Source organism: Rhamphochromis sp. 'chilingali' (genome assembly GCF_963969265.1).
Source record: "Rhamphochromis sp. 'chilingali' genome assembly, chromosome: 19".
Lineage (NCBI taxonomy): Eukaryota > Metazoa > Chordata > Actinopteri > Cichliformes > Cichlidae > Rhamphochromis > Rhamphochromis sp. 'chilingali'.
In genome coordinates this window covers 1,266,982-1,293,958 of record NC_137946.1, presented here as the reverse complement: position 1 = coordinate 1,293,958, position 26,977 = coordinate 1,266,982, and the positions used below count along the sequence as shown (strand labels likewise).

At 43.5% G+C, this 26,977-nt stretch overlaps 2 protein-coding genes across 3 annotated transcripts in view; one reads left to right on the top strand and one right to left on the bottom strand.

Annotated features, from left to right (window-relative positions):
* Nucleotides 1-11,028: 11,028 nt before the first annotated feature.
* Nucleotides 11,029-12,767, top strand: ptrh2 (peptidyl-tRNA hydrolase 2). Of its 2 annotated transcripts, none has more exons than XM_080866869.1 (2): nucleotides 11,029-11,156; nucleotides 11,500-12,767. In XM_080866869.1, exon 2 carries the CDS (start codon nucleotides 11,509-11,511, stop codon nucleotides 12,016-12,018), a length of 510 nt encoding a protein of 169 aa, XP_080722995.1. In that variant the 5' UTR covers nucleotides 11,029-11,156; nucleotides 11,500-11,508; the 3' UTR covers nucleotides 12,019-12,767. The 2 variants fall into 2 exon arrangements, with proteins under 2 accessions (XP_080722995.1, XP_080722996.1); XM_080866870.1 differs by lacking the exon at nucleotides 11,029-11,156 and adding an exon at nucleotides 11,165-11,308.
* A 2,300-nt stretch (nucleotides 12,768-15,067) lies between these two features.
* Nucleotides 15,068-26,977, bottom strand: part of cltca (clathrin, heavy chain a (Hc)) — a 35,043-nt gene continuing 23,133 nt past the window's right edge. The window contains exons 11-30 of the mRNA XM_080867418.1: nucleotides 24,802-24,939; nucleotides 24,546-24,710; nucleotides 24,248-24,428; nucleotides 23,618-23,781; nucleotides 22,387-22,512; nucleotides 22,158-22,300; nucleotides 21,587-21,821; nucleotides 21,355-21,477; nucleotides 21,127-21,272; nucleotides 20,866-21,049; nucleotides 20,583-20,775; nucleotides 20,198-20,355; nucleotides 19,832-20,104; nucleotides 19,364-19,681; nucleotides 18,972-19,103; nucleotides 18,762-18,872; nucleotides 18,507-18,677; nucleotides 18,197-18,418; nucleotides 16,597-16,672; nucleotides 15,068-16,319 (exon numbers count right to left, since the gene is read on the bottom strand). Coding sequence (XP_080723544.1) covers nucleotides 16,186-16,319; nucleotides 16,597-16,672; nucleotides 18,197-18,418; nucleotides 18,507-18,677; nucleotides 18,762-18,872; nucleotides 18,972-19,103; nucleotides 19,364-19,681; nucleotides 19,832-20,104; nucleotides 20,198-20,355; nucleotides 20,583-20,775; nucleotides 20,866-21,049; nucleotides 21,127-21,272; nucleotides 21,355-21,477; nucleotides 21,587-21,821; nucleotides 22,158-22,300; nucleotides 22,387-22,512; nucleotides 23,618-23,781; nucleotides 24,248-24,428; nucleotides 24,546-24,710; nucleotides 24,802-24,939 — 3,393 coding nt within the window. The 3' untranslated portion in view covers nucleotides 15,068-16,185. The remainder of the gene's footprint in view (nucleotides 16,320-16,596; nucleotides 16,673-18,196; nucleotides 18,419-18,506; nucleotides 18,678-18,761; nucleotides 18,873-18,971; nucleotides 19,104-19,363; nucleotides 19,682-19,831; nucleotides 20,105-20,197; nucleotides 20,356-20,582; nucleotides 20,776-20,865; nucleotides 21,050-21,126; nucleotides 21,273-21,354; nucleotides 21,478-21,586; nucleotides 21,822-22,157; nucleotides 22,301-22,386; nucleotides 22,513-23,617; nucleotides 23,782-24,247; nucleotides 24,429-24,545; nucleotides 24,711-24,801; nucleotides 24,940-26,977) is intronic.

Below are 26,977 nucleotides of genomic sequence, written 5' to 3'. Positions count from 1 at the left end.
ACTCACTTATTTCAGGTACTGGAGCACACCACATTAGCACTGACATGGAAAACTGGCTCTTGTAGCTAATTAGAGGTTAGCTAATAGAAATAGAATAGAATAGAACTGGAAGCATTCTAATAAACTCAGAATTAATCCATTAAAAATACCTAGGGGCAGCTGCCTGTTTGTGGAAGCCATACCTCTCCAACTTCAATACAGCGGTCGGAGATGGATGTCGCTGTTTTACGTATGTTACTAAAGACCGGCTACATTTATAGCCATTTAACATGTGTGCATGTATATTTTCACATCTCTTTTTCTTATGTTTTTCTTCTCCCTCATTTTCCGACTCACCTCCAGCCTCATCTCTTTAACTCAAGGCTCTGACAGTGAGCTGGCTAAACAACAACAGCTGGTCACAAGCTAACATTAGGCCAGTTAATGTCCAACTGTGTTACACCCACTTCAAAGAGCAGCTAATTGAGACTAACAGCAGCTAACGCGAAGCTAACAGCAGCATTTACTGAAAAGCTCAGAATAGCTGCAACACCTCAACTCCAGATCACATCAGTCAGAAGTAAGTAATCCACCGGCACACGATTCATTTGACAAAGTTTAAAGCCTCCTTCACAGTAAACAACATACTGACAGTTGAGGTAAACAGTGAACTGACAGCCTACGCTTACTGCAGACGAACAGTGATCGTTTGTCGTACACCTGGTAAAAAACAGAATTCAGTGATCTGCAATTTGGTGACATCTAACGATGAGATTAGGATTTAGTCCAGGTTTTACTCTTGGGCTGTGTTAGAGTATCTTTGCATGATTTAATTTGCCTTGAAGTTTAAACCGTAGGTGGGTGGGGCTTATGTGTGTGCCATGACAGTATCGAGGATATCCCGTCTTTGAAATCACACACATCCAAGAATAGAAAAAAACACTGCAAATGTGTTTTTATTAAGACCAGAATTTCCATTCATTTGACCGTAATGATTTCTCACCACATGCCCTCCCCTATCCTAATCCTGCATTGTTTCACAAGCTACCTACATATTAAGAACAACAAGTGCATAGCCACAAGACAGGACAGTCTGTTGCCTTGAGGACTCCCACATGTTGTAAATTACAAACCGCTTTTAACAACATCCAGGATAAACCTCTCTGCATGCGAGTGCACTAAAGCCCTAATGTGTTTGCATGTGTGCTGGGGAGTAGCAGCTTCTCTCAGTCACAGCGCTGCTCGTGGTGCTTGCGGCTCACCACATCCTCTTGTAGTTTTAGAAAATAAACACGTTGTCCTGACACGCTTAACCGCAAAGGCCCCCCTGAGAGCACACTCTGACCTTCTTCTGGGTTCTTTGTTATTAGGTGTACAAAGACACGTTTTCCACCACAGGGAACATGCTGTCAAGACAAATTCTGACGGAGTCTGAGCTGATGTTGTTGCTTTGTTGGTGGGATCATGCCAGTGTGTGTGGCGGAAAGACTTTCTTGGTAGAAAGGAAGAGGAGTGCAAAGTGAAAATATATACACATGTAAACAGATCCTGTGGTGTTTTTGTTGCACTGTGCTGAAGACTGAAGATAGAACAACAGTTAACTGAGACAATCAACGTTACATCTGATCTGGTGGTGTTTATATCCTTCTTGTGTAAGTGAGGACTGCATAGTGCTGCCTCTTCCTCTTTTTGTGCAATGAAAGCAGCAACTGTCACTATAAATAATACTGAAAAAACTACTGCTTAAATAGGACAAATCTATGTGCTGATTTCCCAGTGAAACAAACTCACAGGACATAAATGTTTCAAGTTTTTCCTTTTATTCGTCATTAACAGCTGAGCAGATGCAAAGAAGCTATACTGAAACGGTTTGTGCATTGTATCTTACTAATTCACCAAAAGTCTAATGTTACCACGTTGCCTGTTTTAACATTACAGTGGGGCAAAAAAGTATTTAGTCAGCCACCGATTGTGCAAGTTCCCCCACTTAAAATGATGACAGAGGTCAGTAATTTGCACCAGAGGTACACTTCAACTGTGAGAGACAGAATGTGAAAAAAAATCCATGAATCCACATGGTAGGATTTGTAAAGAATTTATTCGTAAATCAGGGTGGAAAATAAGTATTTGGTCACCTCAAACAAGGAAAATCTCTGGCTCTCACAGACCTGTAACGTCTTCTGTAAGAAGCTTTTCTGTCCCCCACTCGTTACCTGTATGAATGGCACCTGTTTGAACTCATCATCTGTATAAAAGACACCTGTCCACAGCCTCAAACAGTCAGACTCCAAACTCCGCCATGGCCAAGACCAAAGAGCTTTCGAAGGACACCAGGAAAAGTATTGTAGACCTGCACCAGACTGGGAAGAGTGAATCTACAATAGGCAAGCAGCTTGGTGTGAAAAAATCAACTGTGGGAGCAATCATCAGAAAATGGAAGACATACAAGACCACTGATAATCTCCCACGATCTGGGGCTCCACGCAAGATCTCATCCCGTGGGGTCAAAATGATCATGAGAACGGTGAGCAAAGATCCCAGAACCACACGGGGGGACCTGGTGAATGACCTGCAGAGAGCTGGGACCAAAGTAACAAAGGTCACCATCAGTAACACACTACAACGGCAGGGAATCAAATCCCGCAGTGCCAGACATGTTCCGCTGCTGAAGCCAGTGCATGTCCAGGCCCGTCTGAAGTTTGCCAGAGAGCACATGGATGATACAGCAGAGGATTGGGAGAATGTCATGTGGTCAGATGAAACCAAAGTAGAACTTTTTGGTATAAACTCAACTCGTCGTGTTTGGAGGAAGAAGAATACTGAGTTGCATCCCAAGAACACCATACCTACTGTGAAGCATGGGGGTGGAAACATCATGCTATGGGGCTGTTTTTCTGCCAAGGGGACAGGACGACTGATCCGTGTTAAGGACAGAATGAATGGGGCCATGTATCGTGAGATTTTGAGCCAAAACCTCCTTCCATCAGTGAGAACTTTGAAGATGAAACGAGGCTGGGTCTTCCAACATGACAATGATCCAAAACACACCGCCCGGGCAACAAAGGAGTGGCTCCGTAAGAAGCATTTGAAAGTCCTGGAGTGGCCTAGCCAGTCTCCAGACCTCAACCCCATAGAAAATCTGTGGCGGGAGTTGAAAGTCCGTGTTGCTCGGCGACAGCCCCAAAACATCACTGCTCTCGAGAAGATCTGCATGGAGGAATGGGCCAAAATACCAGCTACTGTGTGTGCAAACCTGGTAAAGACCTATAGTAAACGTTTGACCTCTGTTATTGCCAACAAAGGTTATGTTACAAAGTATTGAGTTGTATTTTTGTTATTGACCAAATACTTATTTTCCACCCTGATTTACGAATAAATTCTTTACAAATCCTACCATGTGGATTCATGGATTTTTTTTTCACATTCTGTCTCTCACAGTTGAAGTGTACCTCTGGTGCAAATTACTGACCTCTGTCATCATTTTAAGTGGGGGAACTTGCACAATCGGTGGCTGACTAAATACTTTTTTGCCCCACTGTATCATTAATGTTAAAGCTCTTATTGACTGAGCACTCGCTCATGAAGCCACAGACAGGAACAGATCAGAGACAGTGCAGTCTCACCTCCACGTCCAGCCTTTCAGGGTGATCAGCAGTTCCAGAGTGAAGTAGTGAAGCGTGAGCAGAGGTTTCTTCCATAACACGAGGGCTTCGCGCTCATCCGAGTCCGTCTGTCTCCCGCCATCCGCAGGGAGCCCCGAGTCTTCTATCATTCAAGAACACACACAAACAAATGTGGGCGCGCAGGAGAACCATTTATATACTGGTTCACTTATAGTGTCATTAAGCATTTTTAGACTTTACCTCCCAGCTCCCCATTTTGCTGCTCCTTTACACCCAGTCGCCTCTGAAGCAGTTCACCTTCGGCCCCACACTTTGCCATCTCATTCATCTGGAAGGCGTCCTGCTGAGACAAGAGACGGGCATTGAGCGCAGCATCGCGCATGCTGATCTGCTCGCCAGATCTGAAAGCGCTACTGGTCCCAAACAAACACAGTGTCGCTTTCAATAACACGGAGAACCCCCGAATATTTTCCACTCTCAAGCATGTCTCCATACACACTTGCACACGGGGTAAACAGCTGCTGTTTTTGCTACTCCTGCATCCTGCAGAGCGCCAGTAACCCAGTCAGGCCTGTGCATGACCTAATAAGTACCTTAATTAGCGCTGATACTGGGAGCGCATGCAAATCTTGTTCATTTTTCTGTGCAGACAACTTTTGAGAGGTTTCTCCCAATAATCTTCAATATGTTTAAATAATAGATTTAACGGTGTAAGACGGTGTTGTGCTTCATGCTTCCTCCCTTCGTTTGTTCACAGGAGATCCACGCACCTCCGTGCTCGTGCCTGCAAGCATGTAAGTGTGTCACTACAGAGCCTCGTGTCTCTCAGGAATCAGTGAGCATCAAGATGGGGACTCTGACACTGAGGTGTGCAGCTCACCATCTGCTGGAATTGCCAGTTCCTCTTGCAGACACACACATACTCTCAGAGCTTAATCCCTCTTTCTGTGCCCTAGCTGTGCACCTCTGGCTGTATAAAATCTGCAAAAATAATTCATGCTTCCCAGATGAATGTGAAGTACATAGTTTGTGAGACTTCCACTCAGTGCTTGCTGAAGGTTCAAGGACCTGAACACAAACGTATGTTCAGCATTGGAAACACGCTTCCTGATCGCTGAAACGGCTCACACTGGCAGCTGTGAATAGTTGGCAGGCTATTTTGTGCTACTGAGATGTTGCACACCAAAAAACGATGTCCTTCTTATACATAAAGAACTGCACATAGACTCAGTGGCAGATTTCAAACCTTCAGGACATGTGCTCATTAGAAGCACTCACTCAATGCTGCAACAAATCATTTGCTCGTTTGCACATGAGAAAACAGAGCCTTGTCCAAGAACCATGCTATTCATCATATCCTGTGAACAATCCCGACAATAGAAATCTGTGCCAAACCGGTCTGTTTGTGCAAAACATGAACTTTTGCTGCCACAGATGTGTGCTTTATTCTGCAGAACAGCTATTTTGTTCAGGAGTTAAACTGCAAACTGTGCGTCACAGCCAGCACCCAGTAAACAGTTTCATAACGACACTTCTGCTTATGTGAGGCTCATAGCACAGCGCTGCTCCAGCGCCTGATTGCGCAATCGCTTCTACCAAAACAACTCAGACCTGTTGAGTAACTGCGAGGGACAATGAGAAATCCAAGACAGAGCGCACACACTTCCAGATGAGAAATCCAATACGGCGTAATCGATTCACACTTTTGTTAGACACAAATGAGAGCTGCACACTGGAGACGGGTTATGGACTGAGTGCAAAACAAAAACAAAGGCCTTAAATATGACACCAAAGTCTGTTGTAGAAATGCATGATGCACAGAGAGGAAACTCACCGTTCAGCTGGAGTCTCGTCTGCAATCAGCTCTGAGCTTGTAGAAAACAAACCCTGCGGTGGAGCCCCAGTAGCAATGTAGGGCAAGAGCACGCGTCCCCACGAATTGCATCATAACTCGAGTGCAGGGTGTGGTGATGAAGGGGGCCAGTGAGGGATAGAGCAGTGATGCTGGGTTTCTTGGGGGGGACACACAAACACAGAAAGAGGGAGAGATTTCATCTTTTGCCTGGTCAAACCTCCAGAGAGGCAGTCTAATTAAGACTCTATAAATAAGTGGATCACTTTCCTGGAGCGCACTTCTAACACGTCTCAGTCCTCTGCAGGTTTCACATTGAGGATGCATGAACGGCATCGTGTCAAATTAGAAAAAAACAACTCCAAAACTAAGGACATTGCAGTTTTCAGGTCATTAGTAGAGCCCTCAGCTGTCCGCTGGCGTGTCTGAGTTCCTGTCTCATCTCATTTGCCAGAGTTAAAAGAAGAAGTTGTCCACTCTTCTCCCACAGGTGGAAGGTGTTTCTGCGAGGGCTCGAACACAGTCCGGGTTTACTGTCTCCTGGGATCTTGTTAAGAAAGCGGAATGATGGGAAGATTGCAGAGCAGGTGTCATTTACCACCCGACCGCACGACATGTGATGTTAAAATGACAAAGTACAGCCTCTGCCTGGACGTGGTAGCTCTGAGTTCAGTTATAGTCATGTCAGAGGTCATTTAGTTCATATTTTAAAGAAGCACAAAAACATTATAATAGTTTCAAATGAAAAGTTTTTCCACAGAAATGTATTTGGAGATTTCATTTGTACACGTAGACCTCCGATCTTTGTTTCCTAATATGGAACATATTTGTGTTCTTCATTTGTCTTTGTGTTTAAATCACAATCTTCGAGATGAAATATTGTCTGTTTTACAAAGGTCTGATGGGAAATACAAGCAAAATATCAACCTGTAATACTGTGCTCCTTAGTACTCATCAAACGAGCTGGATGAAAGGCTTATAGTTACACAATCCTTCATAACACAACGCTGTCACGTCTCAGCTTGCAGTCTGATTTCAGTGATGTGGGCAAGTGGACAGGATGTAATCTGATTACTGTCAGATCATGTACAGCTGCTTGTAACAGAAACTAGCTGTTTTGTTCAATAGGGGGCAGTGTTACCTTGAAGTTTAAAAACCTCACTGGGCTTACTGGGGAAGTCCCAGGATTATGTTATGTCTGTATTCCCTGTGCGGCAGTTAATGTCACTTAGAAAGTGGGATGTACCGGTTTGATTAGCTCTCCGTGGGAAAGCAGAGACATGTTTGTTTGTTAAACTACATTTTAACCTGTTAAACCTCCAGCATGTTTAAAAAAGCTGATACCTGGAGATTCAGCAGGATGATGCAGGAGCTCTTCAGGAGTGATGGAGAGAAGCAGGAAAGCATGTGAGTGCTAAAACAGGGCGCAAATATTTGCACTTGTTTGACAGTATATGGCACCTGTTGGTATAACAGCTCGTGTCCTGGTGTGTGTGTGTAGTGAAGTGGAAGCGATCAGGAGAAGACTTTCCAATGCTGTAAGCAACTGCAGAGAGGAGAAGGAGCTCTGCTGGAGGACGGGCCGATACCTGGAGAGAAGATAACAAAGATAAAAAAAGAGCTTGTTATATTAAACCTTAGCAGCTAAACTAGACTTAATGGCAAAGAAGGGACTTTTATATACGCACTGTTCATGGGCTGTAGTCTCACAAACTGGAATAACGCTGTGCACGTCACTCCTCTGTGGAACATTTCAAAATAAGTTATGTCACCGCTATGATGACATCGTCGATGATTGACTGTGAATCCAGGTCACAGCAACAGGTGGAAATAAAGAGAAAACTCTGGAAGCAGGAATATGAAAAAACATTAATAAGAGAAATGGTGAGAGGCATGCACAAGTGTGTCCTTTTTTGACTTCAGCCAAAAGACATCGGGACAGACGCTGTTTCACCTTAGAGTTCAGGCCTGCTCACAACCCTGTGACCAGCTGGCCACTGTTAAACGTCGCAGATTTCATTGATGTCAAAAGCAAATCACTGGTGTTGATTTCATGTCCTGATTGGAGGCAGAGAATCAGCGGCTGAGACAGAAAAATGAACATCTGCCTGCTGAGGCGACGTCTGGGTCTCCAAGTATACTTGTTGTAACGATTTAACACCACATTTTGTCTCTAACGGCTGGAGTCGTGTAAAAGCTGAAAGAATTTCCAGCTAAGTCAGAAACAGTCATGCTCTGCTCCTCTTTCAGCTGTATTATCTCAGAGGGAAAGGTCAGAAAATGAGGTCAGCTACGCAGAAACTGAAGGTAATTTTGTTTCAAATTGCTTCTTTGACCAAATAGCACATTGATAGCTGTAGCAAAGATTTTCTGTGTCCTGTACCACAAACTGGAGGAGATAGTCTTACATAGTAAGGATGAAGAAACACTGAAGGTATGAACAGCTTCATCATCTTTCGGATGTCACGTCTGCTACGAGTCTTTTTGCTGTCAGAGACGAGTTGATTGGAAAGTCAGTCAGAGACTTAAATATGAATAAAGTTTGCCGCCTGCGCTCAAACGTTTCATCTTTTGTCTGCAGGATCTAAGAAAGGAGCAACGAGAGTTATAGAAGCAGCTGGATACCAGGCAGGAAAATGAACCTGTGCAAGCAACGTGATCATTTATGCTGGTTTAAAAAAGTCTCCGTTACTCAGTGACACCTTTAACCAGTAACTGACATGAACTGAAACTACTTGCAGCACGCTGCAGTCTTTGATGAGCAGATCTCAGTTTCTATATTACACTGACTTTTCTCCCATCTGTCCGTTCTTCACTTTCACAGAGCTGCACTGCGATTCCAAGAGGAGTCCAGGAGAAACACAGACTATGGTAAACATAGCACAGCGTCATTGTTTAGCATCTTTATGGAAAATGTATTTAAAAGCAGCTTCGCCGCTAGCTCTTCCTCGCCTTCCACTCTTTGGGAAGTGCTTCCTTGCGTTTGAGTGCGTCCACTTTAATGACTGTTTGCAAACAGAGGGGTTTACAGTCCTTAGTTTTGCAATAAAACTCACATTTTAACGGTAATGAATTAACATCTCATATCTGTGGGTCATGACTGGGACTATTTCATAACGAGACACTGAACATTCCTGCGCAACCATAACACGTATTGCCACAAGCTGCTGATTTTGTGCCTTTGTCTTTGCACAGATGCCACAAATAAGATACAACATCACAACATTTGGGCACAAAATGAAAAGACAGAGATGAGGTACTTAACCGCACATCACACTAAAACAGGTCCCTTGTGCTTTGCTGATTTGAGTATTGTGTGTTTGTGCTTAGTTGGTGGTGTAACTGTGTCAAGGTCGTGTGGGGAGTAAAGTTAGGAGGCTTCCTCCTCGGTGTGCTCGTTTTGGTGGCCTCTGTCTGCGTCACTCCGCCTCCAACCTGCGGGAATCCGACTGTGCAGCACACAGCGTCCATCCTGTTTGTTAACAACTAACTGGAATTCATATGAGTCTACACGCCACCTAACGCAGTAGCATTAACATCAGCCAGTAACGGGGCTCTCTCATCTGTGGCTCTCTTCGTGCAGCGCTCTGTCGTTGCTTTCAAGTTAAATAAAAGAGTAAAAAATTGGAAAACTTAGACTTTGAAGGTTTCATTTATTTATTTTGTAAAAGTATGTTGAACCTGAGCCTGTTGAGACACGCAGCACTGAGATCCTGATCAAGGAGGCTCCCCGGCTGTGTTTTCTCTGATGTTTGAATGATTTTTAAATGGCACTTTCATACTTTGAGTAATGTCTGTAATTTTGCAACAGTGCTAACCACCGTGCTGCCGTGTTCAGTTCAGTTCAGTTTTATTTTATGGCACCACATCACAAAACTGTTTCCTCCAGGCGATTTATATTGTAATGTAAAGACCCTACGATGATACAGCGAACACAGAAAACAAAAAAACCCAACAATAAGATGACCCTCGAGTGTTACTCCAAACACTGAAAACCACTGGATTCCACTTGGCGACAACAGGAAGGAAATTTATTTGATGCAAAGGATGTTGAAGATGGAGCTGCCAGGCAGGCAGAAAGAGGAAGACCACAGAGAAAGCTCATGGATGAGGTAGAGGAGGACATGCAGAGGGCTGGTGTAAGACGGTTGGAGGGGTAGGGTGAGATAGAGGCAAAGGATCTACTATGGTGGCCCATAATGGGAGCAACTATAAAAAGAAGAAGACCCTCTCTCCTTAATAACATCCTAACTCTCCACCATTCAAACCATTTTAGGACACTCTTCCATATTTATATGGTCATGTATTTGTTCCATTAATATGCTAGCTTTCACAACACTGATTTGAACTAACGAGGCTTTAGACTGAAGCATTTATAGCTGCTTCAGTTCAGCTGAAATAAGACGTTATTTCTGAGGAACACATGAGAACATTTGGTGATTTCAGTCTTTAATAAAATATCAAATATTTACAAAGTATTATCTGTGACACACCCTTCAGATGGGTGAGTTTCATAGTGTGCTTCCTCCCTCATTTATGTGGCGTCAGTGAATCAAAGACCTGTGCAAACTATCACAATGTTTTTGGTGATGACATAACAAATTGGATTTTTGCCACCACCTAAGTTCATTCTGCACATTAAGCTCCTTTGTACGTCCATCGACATCTGCATACCTCACTTGTCTTCACTTACTTATTTTTGTACTTATTTATTTATCTTGTTCCTTCAACCTAACCTGGCATTTGTGTTTGGACAGCAGAGGAAGAATTTCATTGCACAGAGAAATGCTTCTGTACACGTGACAATAAACACTTTGAATCTTTGAATCCTGAACCATTCGAACTATGTCATATTATTTCTTATATGGATCATCTAGCTTTGGGTGTCTCAGACATTATTAACATCATCATACTGTTGGGTAAATATCATATCCATTGTGCTAAATCGAGGAACTCGACGCCTTCTTTGTTTTATTAATGATTTAAAGTTTTTTTTTCTTTGCTTAAAAAGACTAAGAGCAAATATGCCAAAAATATTTATCAGGGCCTTGCCCGTCTCCTGCTATTTTGACTTATCTTATTTTATTTTTTCATTGCTCTCCTTTACGCAAAATTTAAATGCCTGCCATATGAATCTTTTCTGTTTTGTTTTTAGATTGTATTTTTTTTCTATTATTCATAATTCCTCTAATTCTATATTTCTTGTACTTTTGTCATTTGTATTGTTATCACTGTCATCGTCTTTGAACGTTTGTATTTTCAATTGCTCAATAAATTAAAAAAACAAAACAAACAAAAGCTGTGCAAACGAAACCGCTTCCTGTTGGCTTAACGACGTCAGCAGATGTGTTTCTGAAGAACATGCACGCAGTTTGGTTTTTATTTAATTGGTTTTCGTAATTTTTTCGGTTATTGATTAAAGAAAAAGCACAAGTTTACTTCAGGCTAGATAAGAAATACCTGGGGAAATGTTTGGTTACGGTAGTTAAAATAATAATTTTAATAAAAATTAGTAATAAATGAAATATAACAAGGAGATTGAATAGGTACAGTGTATAGCTTAAAAGAGATTACGATGGATAAAGCTGGTACATTTCATGCAACTTCGGAGCATCGTTAACAAAGACGAAACAGCTGTTGTGTGACGTCATCACAGAGCGACGGGAAGTGAGGCAGAAGACGCTTCTTCTTGCCGAGCACAGGTATGAAATGTGACCGGTGTGGTCCTGCTGTTTCCTCCTTTCTTCTACCGTGTGCGTCTGTTCGTGTCATTCTGAAGTCCTGCTTTTCAAACGTGTTTGTAACCTGGAGGCTCAAAGTCAGCGAGTGTAGCACGTGAACAGCACGTGAACCAGTGAGAAAAACCCGCCTTCGAACCTCTTTGAAGCAAAGTTCCCGAATTACAGCGCAAAATGGAAATTTGAATATGGACATTTTTTATGTTAAAATGGGAAGACTTATTTATTCAGAGACCTCCTCTGGAGCAGTTACAGTGTATTTCCTGTGTGTGTGTGTGTAGCCCTAACCTGTTTCTGATTTTTCCAGGTTTAAAGTATGGACTTGTCGTATGGCCCCTTGGTCTTGGGTGTAGCAGCTGGCCTTGGCTGTGGGCTCCTTCTTGGTTGGCGCCTTGGGGCCCGCTTTGGCGCAACATCCAAAAGTCTGTTGAAAGGGAATGGCTCTGGAGAAGCAAGCGTGATGGGAGAAGGAGGCGAGTTCAAAATGATTCTGGTGGTCAGGAATGACCTAAAGATGGGCAAAGGGAAAGTTGCTGCCCAGTGTGCCCATGCTGCTGTGTCGGCTTACAAGCAGGTCCAACGCAGGAACCCTGAGCTGCTCAGACAGTGGGAATACTGTGGCCAGCCCAAAGTGGTGGTGAAGGCGCCTGACGAGGACACCCTGATTGACCTGCTAGGCCGCGCCAAGGAAGTGGGACTTCCCGTTAGCTTGATCCAGGATGCAGGAAGGACACAGATCGCACCGGGCTCACGCACCGTGCTGGGCATCGGCCCGGGCCTGGCCGATCTGATCGACAGTGTCACTGGAGACTTGAAGCTCTACTAGAGATCCAGCTTTCAGCTGAGCTACCAGGAGTTTTATTGCAGGGCTTAGTTCAGTAATGACACATTTGTACTTTTACTGTGATAGCTCAGTGACACGGAGCAGTTCTTCACATCAACGGGACGCTCAGAAATATGATGATTTAATAACCTTTGTCCAAATTATGTACTGCTAATGAGAAGATTGATTTGTAGGAACTCATACTGTGATGTTGCACTGAAGCAGCAGAGCAGCTTAAATGAATGTAACATCACAATGGTGCTGAGACTCAATGGCATTTATTTTTTCCTATAAAATAATGTTTTGGGTTTTTTTTTTAATTTTTTTTATTTGTAACTAGAAAACTAATTGATGGGGTGCTGCTGATGAAAGCCACAGTTACAAAGCAGAGGTGGAGGTTTTACAGAACAGCAGTTCAGAAAATCACCTTATTTTTAACATGTTTAAAATGAGAAAAGCTTTTGTCTACACGTCAGTCATGAGCTGGTCAAATTCTCTAGAAGGTAAAGAAAGATGCGCTGACTAGAAAGGAGATGTCACGCTATTAGTGTTCGTAACGCTGCTGTATTAAAATCTGCTTCGTATGAAGCCGTTTCAGTGTGAAACACTTGAAATGTGAGTTTAGAAAAGTGACAAAGACAATTGGATACATTCATGTAACTGAGTTTAAGGCTACAGATCAGAGCCATGTGTGTAAATACAACCAATGTTTCACTGTTGTGCTACGTATTTAAAAATTCCAGCCCTGATAACGTTTTGCGTCTGCCTGCCCACTTTTATGAAACACAGTAACATCTGCTGCCACATCATTAGGTAGTCTAACGTGAGTGCAGTCATGTTGTCTGAGCACCGCGATTCTTTGCTTGACCTCGTGTTTTCCGGGTCGGGAAAAGACGTTCACGTTTTAATCATAAGCAATGTTTCTACACTGTAAAAAACGAAGGTGACACTTTATCATCCCACTACATCAAGGTCAGTTACAGTGGGGCAAAAAAGTATTTAGTCAGCCACCGATTGTGCAAGTTCCCCCACCTAAAATGATGACAGAGGTCAGTAATTTGCACCAGAGGTACACTTCAACTGTGAGAGACAGAATGTGAAAAAAAAATCCATGAATCCACATGGTAGGATTTGTAAAGAATTTATTCGTAAATCAGGGTGGAAAATAAGTATTTGGTCAATAACAAAAATACAACTCAATACTTTGTAACATAACATTTGTTGGCAATAACAGAGGTCAAACGGTTACTATAGGTCTTTACCAGGTTTGCACACACAGTAGCTGGTATTTTGGCCCATTCCTCCATGCAGATCTTCTCGAGAGCAGTGATGTTTTGGGGCTGTCGCCGAGCAACACGGACTTTCAACTCCCGCCACAGATTTTCTATGGGGTTGAGGTCTGGAGACTGGCTAGGCCACTCCAGGACTTTCAAATGCTTCTTACGGAGCCACTCCTTTGTTGCCCGGGCGGTGTGTTTTGGATCATTGTCATGTTGGAAGACCCAGCCTGGTTTCATCTTCAAAGTTCTCACTGATGGAAGGAGGTTTTGGCTCAAAATCTCACGATACATGGCCCCATTCATTCTGTCCTTAACACGGATCAGTCGTCCTGTCCCCTTGGCAGAAAAACAGCCCCATAGCATGATGTTACAATAGGTCTACAATACTTTTCCTGGTGTCCTTCGAGAGCTCTTTGGTCTTGGCCATGGCGGAGTTTGGAGTCTGACTGTTTGAGGCTGTGGACAGGTGTCTTTTATACAGATGATGAGTTCAAACTGGTGCCATTCATACAGGTAACGAGTGGGGGGCAGAAAAGTTTCTTACAGAAGACGTTACAGGTCTGTGAGAGCCAGAGATTTTCCTTGTTTGAGGTGACCAAATACTTATTTTCCACCCTGATTTACCAATAAATTCTTTACAAATCCTACCATGTGGATTCATGGATTTTTTTTTCACATTCTGTCTCTCACAGTTGAAGTGTACCTCTGGTGCAAATTACTGACCTCTGTCATCATTTTAAGTGGGGGAACTTGCACAATCGGTGGCTGACTAAATACTTTTTTGCCCCACTGTAAATGCAGAGCTCCACAAAATCCCCTTCAGCAGCCTACTTGTGCATGTTTCTGACTGAACTGCTGGACACACACTCATTGCGTGACATCCCGACATAGCGTGGGATGACCTCACAGCCCGGTGCATCTGGCGTTCACCTGATAACAGGTCCTCCACTTTACAGATGACTGCAGGTTCACACTGAGCACCTGTAACAAAGGAGATCTCATGGTGAACGGTTACACCAGCAGCAATAATATCCAACATGACCATTTGGCAGAAGGTCATTGATGGTCTGGAGAGGTTTATCCTTGGATGGCCAAACAGACCAGACTTGCTGGCCAGCGGTACCCTGACTGCTGTTAGCTACAGGCATGTACCTCTGAGACTGCCTGCCAGACCTTTAGATGGTGCAGTGGGATCCTGCTGGTATGGACAAAGCTCGGCCTCGCGGCCAGCGCATTCCTCTGACATGAATCCAATTAAAACCTATGGAACATCGGCTATTTGTGCATCTGATGACAGCATAGAATTTCAAATTGAATGTTATTAATCGGGAGCGGATTTGTAATTTAAGTGGTCCCTTAGTATTTTTTAAGCAGTGCCGGTTTTAGTGTATAATAGCTGAAATGACTTGCATAGAGCTTTATTTTACTATAGCACCCCCTAGAGGCAAAACATGACAATATATTCGCAGCTGGGTGGCATATTGAACATTTATAGCAGTACAAACCGAGCACTTAGCCAGCCACAGAAAACGAAATGTCTCAAAACAAACAGAAGAACATTCAGGGTCGTCCAGTAACGTGCGCAACGTGTTCCTACACATTTCCTCTCTTCAACAAAGGTTTCGTACTGCACCTGCATCACGTTTGGGACTTCAGATTTAGCAATCACTGATCGTTACTGTTGTAGTAGAGACAAAAATATATGTCACTCTGTTATCACCCCCATCAGAACTGTGAGAGTTTGTTACAGCACATGCAAGACACGGTCACACTTTTCTTGACAAACAAGAAGCCTTTATTTTATTTTTTAAGTGGAAAACAAAACCGCTGTTTCATTCATTATGATCCTGATTATGCACAATCAAGTATCTTAAGTGCACAATTTAAATCTAAGGTAATTGAGATAAGAATATAAGTTCAAAGAGTTAATGATTGATTTCCTGTATACACACACACAAGCCTTAAGAAAAAAAACCTTCACAATCCCACAAGTGTTGTGATATTGTTTCTGATTTAGAGTTCAACTTAACATTCAATCTAATCAAACAGGAGAACAAAGTTTGAAAAATGTCTCCTGCAGAAACAAACCACAGCATGGGGGGGGGGGGGTTGTTAGTCGAGCACAAACAGGTCTGCAGCCCCTCCTAAGGTGGAATCGTCCCACATTAAAGCCGTGTGTAAAGCACATAGACATGTCATCTGGAAGTAAATGTTTTTCTGCATAGGCTTTGCTGGAAAGAACCAAACTTTCCTGTAAATTGTACGTAAAATACTCTTCTGGGATTTTCTTCATCAAACCAGCCCTGAAGTTTGAGTTTGGGGCATTAATGGGACAGCGTAGTGTTTCAGGATTGTGGGGACGGAAGCAGCGGCCATGTGTCTGAATATACAATAATTAAATGCATTTTACAGTCTGAAAGAAGAAGCTGCTCACGCACATCAAAAGGAAGAGGCTCTACATTATTTCTTCTCACTACAGAGTGCAAACCAGATGCTTCACAACAGACCTTTGTGTGTTTGTGTGGTTTTTTTTTCTTGTTTTGGAGAAGACCAGCTCTTCCCACAAACCAACCCTCCCATTGTACATAAACCATTTCCCATTCAAATAAAATAAACATAAGAAAAATTAATGTAGTCAATACGGAATGTGAGGAAATTAAATCTGTGATTCAAACCTTTCGTTTGACAACAGAACAAAAACTGAGTCCTTCATGGCAGTTTAAGGGGGGTAAAGAAAGGTTTAAAAACAAAAGAAAGATGAAGACGAGTTTGTTGCTGTTCTCCTCTCCCTGTTGAAGGCAGAGCGAGAGGGTAATGGTGTGGTGAAGGACTGTGGGGGATGGATGGATGGAAGCTCCACCCTGTAAGTGGAGATAAGGAGCTGGGGTCTTTACATGCCATAGCCGAAGCCTGGCTGAGCTGCTGGTTGACCGTATCCTGCGGGCGCCTGGTAGCCGTAGCCATACGCTTGCTGAGGGGCCACAGGGACGCTTGGGCCTGCTGTCAGCATCAGCTGGGGTGTTCCTGCGAGCCGACACACAGAGGAAACATGTCACACATGCACATTTGTTTTTGTTTCCTCGTTCAGATTTAAAAGCTTAGACTGGAAGCTGGTTTTATTTTTATGTCATCAGAAGTATAACAACAAGTTAAAGCCAGGTTTTCAGGACCTTTCATGACTTAAAGAATTCACAGTGATTAAACCGAGTGACTACAGAAGACCCTGGAACCACAAAGTGAAAGACGAGAAAGCAAAGCGTTCTCCTGGATACTGATCACGATAAGTGGATGTTGAGGTTACCGTAGACGATGGGTTGCGTCTCTGTTGCCTGCTCCTCCTCTTTCCTTACAGACTCTGAGGTTTCAAGTTTATCTACCTGCAAACAGAATACATGAATACATTTAGCAAAACGCTGAAACCCTTAAAAATGAAACTTACACGGTTCAAGGTCAGGAAAAAAAAAGTAGGGGTCAACACACGATCTCTTAACAATAATGGACTCTTGCAGCAGATGGTGCGAGCCCTCAGAGCCCCGAGCTCAACGATACGTGTCAATGTGGGATCACATGAACCCACAGAGGCAACTGAGAACTTCCAACTGCAATAAAAACGTTAATAAAGTGCCATATTTTGCATGATTTTAAAAATACAACCATTTATGACATCCTCAGTTACGTTTAGTAGCAAAAGCAGTTGCCCTTTATTTCTTAATAGTCAACTAATGAAACGTGAATATCAGTAACGGCTTCTGCAGTCGAAAACAGCAGTCGTTGTTTTAACATCTTTTTTGGGCATAAATGCTGAGACTGGGGTTGCTATGATGGTCCAGTGTTTCCCTGCTTCTGCCTCACAGAGGCAGGAAATAAGTCAGTTCCTGTCAACCAGCAATATACATGAATACAAGTGAGAGCAGGAGGAACCTTTCTGAGCAGTGAGTCAGATAACTGCTAGCAGCAATATGCAGAATGGACTTCTACGGTCCAAAGGGGAAAGCAGCAGCAGCTGGATGCATGTTGTTTCTAAAACACAGCAATAAAGGCTTCCTCAGCAGTTTACTTCCACACCCCGTGTGCACATTCAGTTTGTCCATGCAGTGTAACAAACAGCAGCCCTTTAATTAAAAGCAGTGAGACAAAGCTGCTGAGTGTCTCATGCTGTATGTGTCACACTGCTGCAGCAGTAAGACTCAGCTTATTTAGAGGCGGAGCCAGGTTACTTCAGGTGCTTCCTATCGTTCAAAGCCTTGTGCATGAAGCTGGGCAAACCAACAGCCTGCAGGTTTGTATGAGCAAGACTTTTATTTGGTTAACACACATGCATCAAGTCCCAAGCATCAGAATGCAACACAAAAACCCAACAGTGTTACACAGCTGGAAGTAAATGCACTTTAGATATGCGGTATATCATTTTTTATAATTGTTGACGCGCCCAACTTCACAGGAATGCTTCAAATCACTGCGTCGACGCCACTGAACAACATACTGAATAATAAGACTTACTTACATGCTACGGCTATACCAAGTTTTGTATTACAGCCTATATGGATAGTTGCCCAACAATTACAAAACCAGTTTGACCGACTGATCAGTTTTTGAGTGCGCAAAGAGCATTAGAGCTAAAACCATGCACACTCCAGGCTGCAATCTCCTAAACTGAATGCTGATCAAACACAGAGCTTTAAACTGTCACCTGTTCCTTAACTGCATCAACCTGAAAGAGAAGAGGAGCAGCACAGAAGATGAACATTTAAATATAACAAACTGGCAGAGGCGGCTGGAGATGCAAAGTAATCAGACAAAATTGTGCAAGTTTTATTTCACTGAGGATTCCTCGTGTGCCAACGTGTCCTCAGATCTTTTGAGTGACCATCTAACAGGAAACCCGAGAAGAGCCGACTCACCTTGCTGAGGTACTCCCTCATGACCTGAATGAAGTACGGCATAGAAAAGTCCATGATGTTGTGCCTCCAGGAGGTCTCCAGCACCACATCAGGTCGTAGCAGATCGTAGCAAGTGAACAGGCAGGCGGCAAAACACTCCTTCTTGTTCTCCTGCAGGAACCAGGACAGCAGCTCCTCTGCCAGCTCTGTGTCTTTGGATTCTGAAGCATACTGCATGGCATCCTGCAGAGCGAGAGGCAGCACACACAGGGTCAGGAAGAGTGCAACACACCTGCTTACCTTAACCTGAGCACTCAAACGGAAGGGGCACCTTATAAAGCTTGTCCTTCTTGCAGAGCTCTACGCTCTGTTTCCAGCGGTTGTTGCCCTTAAACAGGTAGGCAGCGATTCTCCTGAACTCAATCAGCTCGTGCTTCTCCAAGCGCTGGGCCAGTGAGATGTTGTCAAAGTTATCGTAGGCATCTATTGATGTTCTCAGTGCCTAGCAGGAGTACGCAGAAAATGAAAGCGTGAGGTGGGTATTTTTGAAATAACAGAAGATTGAACTAAATCCACAGTTACTCACCTGATAGTCCTCCTCTGTGATGAAGAGGTTGTTAAGTGCTTCGTTGACCGATTTGTTGTTGTGGTTCTGTACTGACCGTAGGTACGGTTTGACCAGAGGCAGCTGTTTCACCTGTTAACACACAAGTGCGCTCAGTGCTCAGCCCAGTTTGAACCACAGAGGAAACCAGCCTGATGCATCTGAATCATTATGACATGGAACAACATGTACCTTGGTGAAGAAGTTGACGGCGCGTGAGTGGTCCAGTCTGGGGGAAAGCACTATAAGCAAATCGTTCAGTAACAATGGTTTGAACTCCAGATAGAACTGGATGGCTTTGTAATACAGCTCCACGTTGGCCACCTACAGCACACACAGAAGCAAAGAAATGATTTCATGCTTCTAAACAAATCTGTTTAATAAAAGCAAAACACTGCATTAGGAGATAAATGTATTGGCTTCTGTTTTTTGCAGACTGCTGGAAAATTGTAATTAGCTTGACTCGTACCAGACCAGCCAAGATTTTACTGCTACATTAATGTGACACAAACGGTCAACGTTGTGCATCCTTGTTGGGAAGAAAAAAAAACAAGTCGTGATTGTGATATCCAATTAAACTGTACCTTGGTGATGATGTCTTTGAACTGGCCCTCCTTCCAGGCATCTGTCGGGTGGTTCATCATGGTGATGATGGCGTTGTCGTACTCCTCGTATTTGTCATACAGGAAGACAAGTTCGGCCCACAGGTGAGCCTGCTCTGCTGCTCTCAGGACCTTTGGGATGTTAACTCTTGACCAGAAGAGCTCCAGATGCTCCCTCATCTTCTGGGGCTTGAACTTGGAATAGAGAATGGCCAGCTCTGTGAACATCCCCATGTGAGCACGCTCCAGGCCCAGGGCGGCCTCCAGCATGGTAATCAACTCCTCAAAGTAACCACGGTCCTGAGAGAGAACAACAGCGATGGGAGGTCGTCAAATGTTTGCTCATTTTTGGGCTAAGCTACGAGAGCTGCACACCTCAAAATCATTATGCCAGATTTCAAACTTCTGAATTTATTTTAAGGACAATAATGCTTCTCATCGATCTCTTACTTGGTAGTAGTTAATCAGCTCCTCCAGCTCATCGGCGTGCACTACGATATGGAGACCACACATCTGCGCCAGTCTGAACTCCTGTCCATCCACACAGGCGAAGCACACCTCTTTCCAGGTGCGGGTGCTGTTGGCCTTACGGGCGCCGTCCACAGCAGCCTGGTACTCTCCGAGGTGCACCAGGGTTGAAGCCAGACGACCAAAGTTGGAAACGTTGTTGTACAACAGTTTAGCGGCCTCATACATTTTCTCATCATAGCAGCGGTCACCAACCTAAAGCAAATAAAAAGTACAATAAACATTATTTCATCGATGACCCGTCGGCTCGTCAGAGCGTGAGTGACTCTGCGTGAGAGTGAGCTCAACCTGTTGGATGTGAGCATTATTGGGCCCATTGATGAACTCCTCAAGTTCAGCAAGGCGGTTGGTTTTGGCCAAAGCAAAGATCAGCTCGGTCTCTACGTAGGATTCGCGGGCCTTCTTACGAGCCATCTGCAGGAATTTGACCAAGTCCTCCCAGTTACCTGCAACATATTTACATTAATGAGGCTGTTGCTCTGTTTTCACAGTAATCCTTTCATATCTGCTGCACAAGCAAAGCTACTGCACAGGCTGCCATCTAAGACCCGATAACACAGTCGATGTAATTGATTGATTGATTGATTAATTGCTTTCAATTAAAGTGGCACGAGCACACAACTAACAGCCTTCACTAAAACCTGCTCTAATTTAGTGAGACCATTCTGCGTACCACTCGTATCAGCAGCCTGTACCACCTCCATGTATGCAGAGGGGTCGTCAGCCTTGATGTAGGAATCAATGGCTTCCTTAACAAGGCCCTTCTGCAGCTGAGCCTTGGCCAGCTGGCTCCACACAGCGGGCTCATTGCAGCGCTCTGCAAACTCATAGGCTCGGTCCAAGTTGCCAATATGCTCGATCAGCACCTGTGGGGCAGGAGGCAGACAGGAAGTATTATCAAACCTTCTTCAGGTAATACGATTATTTGTCCAAGTGTCGAGAAAATAAGAAGAGACCTGCACAGCAGAGGTGTTGACATCAAACTTTTTAAAGATGGCAAAGGCCTCCTCAAAGAGCTCATTACTGATGGCAATGTTTGCGATGTCAGGGGCATCATAGTTATCTAGCCTGCTGATATATTCCATCACTCGAGTACGGTCAGCCTTGATGGCCGTCAAGATCAACAGGTTCTGCAGATTTCTGTGGGAGAAAGAAAAAGATCAGGATTTCTGTGCAGTTTTAAAATAATCGGGATGAACAGTACAGCACTACAGCACCTGTGTTCACTGAAGACTGAGTTATCCAACACAATCTTCTCCAGCAGCTCAATGAGCTCGTTGGGCAAGTCAGCAGTCATGAAAGCCTTGACTGTGACCGAAACCTCCTCTGGGTCCTGGGTTTCTGACAGTGCTGTCTGCACCACCTGACAGCACAAAGTAAGTAAGTTTAGAGAAGCAGTGCTGGCGGGCAGGGAGATTAAAAACCCACAGAACTTGTGTGCGTACCTGATCAATAAGTGGTCGCCTGTAGGGATTGGTCTCCAGCAGTACGCTGGCCCACAGGTCAGGGTCTCTGCGTCGTACAAGGTAGCGAGACAAGCTTTTGAAGAGGGAGTTCTCATTGCAGACCTGATGGAAGAAAGAAAGAATTACAGTGCTTTGTGCTACAGTTAAGTTCACAACAACAGAACTGGATTGGCTGAAACTTGGACTGGTGGCATCAAATCATCTTGCTCACATTGATCAGCTCCTGGTCACACTGTCCTCTCTCATAAGCTACACATGCCAAATGGGGGTCTCTCTTCTCACAGTACTTTCCCACCACACGGCTGTCATAGTAAGGGTTTTCCCTCAGGAAGCGTTCAGGGTTGTTGTTGCTGTCAATGTAGATCTTGGCCAGAGCATTGTGGGTTGCTGGCTCTTCACAGCCTTCATGGATACGAGACTCGAGCCAGGGCAGGAGCAGCTTCAGCCTGCAAGGACAGCGGACGTCAGAACTATCCCTGGCTACGTATACAGCTTTGACGCTTGGGTCAAATCTAGTTTCAGTAAGCTGTAAACGATGAGTAATACAATTATACAAATATAAATCATATATATGTATATATAAATTTTTATTTCAAATGATTAAAAAAAGTTATTTGACAAAAGCCAGCTCCAAAAGAAGCCGTAAACATCTGCATCACAGTTTCCCTCCTGATATTCACTCATTAACGTCCATACAGCTCCCTGAATTACACTGAAGAATAAGTGTCAGGTAAAAATTAATTATGTTTTAGAAAATAACATAAGTTGAATGTGTGCAGCACCTGTTCCTCTTTTCCACCTCAGCGACCAGTTCATCCGTGGAAAACTGTCCTCTGACAACCAGGATCAGACTCTTGATGACATCCTCAGAGCAGTCCACATCTAAGAGGCCACCAACCACCACAGGCAGACGGCTCGGATTTACCTAAGCAAAGATTTCACAATAAATCTCTCCTTGATCTGTGAATGAACCGTGCTCTGAAAACTAAATGTCTCTGTGTTGACTCTTACCTTCTGAACATAGATCTCAATGTATTTCTGCAGGTTGTTGCGGTACAGGTAGAGGACCAGGTCGTGGACAAAGTCGAAACGGTCACAGACGATGATGAGTGGGAGCTGGTCAGTTAGTTTGGCTTCCTGTGCATCACAGAGTAATGGGGAAGAGAGTGTAGTCAGTGAATCTGTACACAGTCGAATGTTTAGATTGGTTTGGTTTCTGCCCTCTATAATTATAATCACCAAAAAAATGTCTGTTATTTAAAAGTATCAGGACTTAATCAGTTAAAAAAACCACATAGAAACAAAATCAAGCGTCTTGGCTTTGTTAGCTAGGGAGGCTAAAGGGATGGTCAAACTATTGAAAACAACGTGTGTGTTTCGCACTAAAGAACAATAAACTTCCTTCATACTAATAAGCAGAGATGCCAGTTCTCACTAAGCAGTACTGAAACACTGCTGCCATCCACAGGATTTAAAAAACAAAACTGGGATTGTGCATCTTGACACGACTATCCAACAACATGCTGCACTAGAAAAAAAGCTCCTTACAAGATTACACACAACACAAACCGACACTTTCTGTGTTTAAATGTGAAGTAAAGGAGCCTAACACGGTCACCGTTACCTGCACACGCAAGAGCCAATGAATGACTACGACTACGTAAAGTTAATAGATCAGTGGCTACACATAGATACACCCCAGCAGGTGTATGGACTGTGGTGTATAAACATATACGCCTCCATACAAATCCCAGTTTCAATCATGTGTCTGAAAATAATGGGAAAGGGGTGAAAGAAAAGCAGGGAATGAATCCTGCACTGTGGGGAAGAATAGATTTACCTGATACATGTCCTGCCATTCCAAAGACAAAAGAGGAAAAGGACAAAAGATAATTGACTGCCATCAGGACTGCTGGTTGAACAATTTGCAACAAATACAGGTAAACTGTCAATGTGTGCAGCTTGGCTTTTCTATAAAATATAAAGACAGACTATGCACTGTAAGCAACGTCTGATTATAAAATAGAGATTTCAGGACAGTTTAAACTTTTGATCAACCCAACATTAAATTCATAAAACTACTGATAAAGTTCTGACAGCGTTACAGGTTACAAACAAGCACCAGTAGGAACCAACTGAGAAATAACGGGCGAGGGTAAAAGAATAACAAAAATTAAAAGAGTCAAAGTCATAAAAGCTGCTTGTGTCAGTGTTTGATCGCTCCAGTCATCCCTGTCACTACCTTGAGGAAGTTCTTGACACGCTCAGGATCGTAGCAGTTGCTCTCTCTGCAGATCCTTTCCACCTCTTTGATCTGGCCCGTCTTGCAGGCAGCTTGGATGTATTTGAAGTGAACTTCAGGATCCTGACTGAAGTTTACAATAGAGCCCAGGAAATAGAACAAACCTGAGGGGAACACACAGTTAAAATTAAGCTTCAAATGGGATCCATGTGGATAGGGACATTGCTGACATTAAAATATTGTTCTTCCCCAATTAGTTTACCTATTAGTACCTACTCAGATCGTCTCGTTTTCCCTGATAATCGAGTACCATCTAAAATGCTTGTCCCTTATTACTGGGTTTCAAAAAGGGCAATTTTGATGTTGGTGAAGGAGATGCTTTCATGACTCATTGTGTAATGCCACTGACTAGCCAAGCAGTGGCATGTAGTCTGCTGACGTCACACATTCAGATTGCTTGGAACCCCGGTCAAGTAGGTATTAAAGAAGTACCTGGTAGCAGGTACTACCATCTAATGGAAAACCCTAAAAACCATGTTGAGCAGTAGGTACAAGTGAGCTATTTGTATTGGCTGGATTATGGATTACTGATATAATAAAGAATGTTAAGAATGAATTTTTATGTCTCACCTTCAAAGCTCTTGAAGGACTCAAAGAGTTCAGTGAGAGCCTGTGTGGTGAGCTGTTCATGGTACTTGGACGCCACCTGGACGCAGATCTGCAGGTTCTGGCGGATGTTAGCTGAGAGCATGGCCCTGAGGCACTCCAGAGAATCTTCCACTGACAATGAGCCAAAGTAGTTCACCAACCACTGGAGGTTGTGTGGGGGGGAAAAAAAGTTAATTCAGAGGCTGTACAATCTACAGCAAGCAATGACACATTTGCCAGATGGGAAAACACTTTGACTGTGTAGGTAAATGAAGCCTACCTCTGGGTTGAGCAGGTGTGTGTGCACCACAGCACGCTTGATGTCATACAGGTCAGTGTAGTGCTCGAGTGCTCTTTGCAGGAGTCCAGCTTTCTCACACAGCTGGGCAATGTGGGCACGATCATAGTTGGTGAACATCTGGTTGCCCAGGATTGCATCAGCAACCTACACCATGAGACGAATCATTAGAAAACAGTGATTCATGCTTAACAAATGGATTCATTTCATTCTTTCAAGTGTGTGCATATTGGTCTACCTGTGGTGCATGCATGAGGTTCATCTCCAGCAGGCGAGTCTGGAGAGGTCCTTCTGAGGGTCTGTTGTTTTTCAGGGCATCCAGAAGGAATGATGTGCACTGCTGAATCAGGTTGTACTCCATAAACACATCCACAATCTGGACAAAAACAGAACCACAGGTAAGAAATAAACCAAAAATTAGACTACACTTGTACAGCTGAGAAGTATTAAAAAAACAACAAAAAAGGCCTGTTTGTATCAAATATGGTAGCACTTATTTACTGCAGCTTTCACCTTTGATATAAACCCAACATTCTTGTCAGCAGTCTAATGTTCGGCACCACTTAAAGGATTAAATGTGAGGAATGCAGCCCACACAGTTCTCTAAAGCTTTTAGACAAGTTGCAATGACAAGTGAAAGTTGTCTGAATACAGTAACGGTTTAAAAAAAAAAAAAGCCTGCCTGTGATGCAATGATTTGTGTTCCTATCAGCTGCTCTGTTGCACTTTAGGAACACGAGCTGTGTCAGCGGTTGACATTTGCAGCACGGAGGTTATGCACAGGCAGGAAGTAAAGGAAGAGGTGAATTTCCTTTATACCATGTGAAAGGCAAGATTTAGAAACATAAACGTGTGCTCAAACTTGTTCAGTGTTTTCCACCATTATAAACTAGTATATTATATACTTATTAGGGATGGACCGATCGATATTACGTATCGCTCCGATACTGACCTAATTTACTGGATCGGATATCGGAGAGAAATAAAAAAATGTAGCCCGATCCATTAAATATCAAAAAAGCACCTCACAAAACTTGCGACACGGCGTAACTCAGCTCATAACCGTAGCACGTCGGACCAGTACACGTCATGTGATAGAGCGGCTGTGGCGTGCGAGACCTGTCGGCGGTCTGGTTGAGCATAGGGCTGGGCGATATGACCCAAAATTCATATCTCGATATTTTTTACCTGGACGGCGATATAAGATATATATCTCGATTTTTTTTTAAAGCCATAAAGTAAGAACAAAATGAGAGTTCTTAGTCAAAGCTGTGTCCCAGATGTCACACAGGCACTTTTATTAACATAGAGCAGATGTACATAAAATTTACTCAAAAATAAATTATGAGCATTTATTAAATAATAATGCTCCATAAATAAAAGAAAACAATGTTGTTTTTGTGCATAACAAAAAGCTCACAATTGTGCAGTCAAAATGTAAACTAAAAGACGCTGAGCATAGTAACAAAGACAGATTTCACAGCTGCTCTGTTCCCAACTTCTACTCTGTGACTGACAGCATTGAGTTTGAAATCCTCTTCGTAACCACGTCTCTGAACAGGTGCCATTTATGGTCCTTATACACAGTAGGGTAATATTACGTTGAAGCACAGTACGTATCACTCCGCGAAGGCTCCTCGGTAGCCGTAATGCTCTGACAATCCATCAAGCGGTGCAGCACCGTAGCTTACCAAAGTCGTAATAAAACATTTTTGACAGATTGCTGAGCGCCGTGTTCCACATAAAATCGGTTCACGGCCATCAAGCACAACCAAAATTCATACATAAGGTGCGCTGTCAACTTTTGAGAAAATGCAAGGATTTTAGGCCGCGCAGCGCCTCTGGGCTGCATGGCGTTAGCGTGGTTAGCTCGTTAGCGTGGTTAGCTAGCTAACACGTTGACGGCGTCCAGCCCCACGCACGGGTCGATGCGCAGTAACTCATTAACAGAGATTTGCCGTGTCCATCTTGTCGCTTCCTGCAGGTGAAGCGATGGGGGAGGAGGGGGAGTTGTGTTCAGTGAAGGAGGGGCGAGGCCGAGTAAAGTTGCGTAAAGACAAAAGTGGACGAAAGAGAGGCAAACTTGCGGCTCCACAAGTATAATTATAACGTAACATAGACTATATCGATATAAAGGATATTGTCAGATCTTATATCTCGTATAAAAATATATCGATATTTTTTAAAAACTCGATATATCGCCCAGCTCTAGTTGAGCATTTAGAGCCTCGCTACCAAACCAGCATTTCATCTCTGAGGAAGGTATCCCAGAGAGAAGAAAGCAAGTGTGTAAGTTCATCTCTGAATGTTTGTAAAGCATTCCCGATATATGGAGCGACTGCCTCTCTCTCCCTCTCCTTCAATCATGAAACTGATCAATGATCAGCTGATCGGCTTTTCTGTCGCGAGGCCGT

Bases quoted from the DNA above. Each gene is read 5' to 3' on its own strand.
- ptrh2 (XM_080866869.1), top strand. From the start codon at position 11,509: ATGGACTTGTCGTATGGCCCCTTGGTCTTGGGTGTAGCAGCTGGCCTT.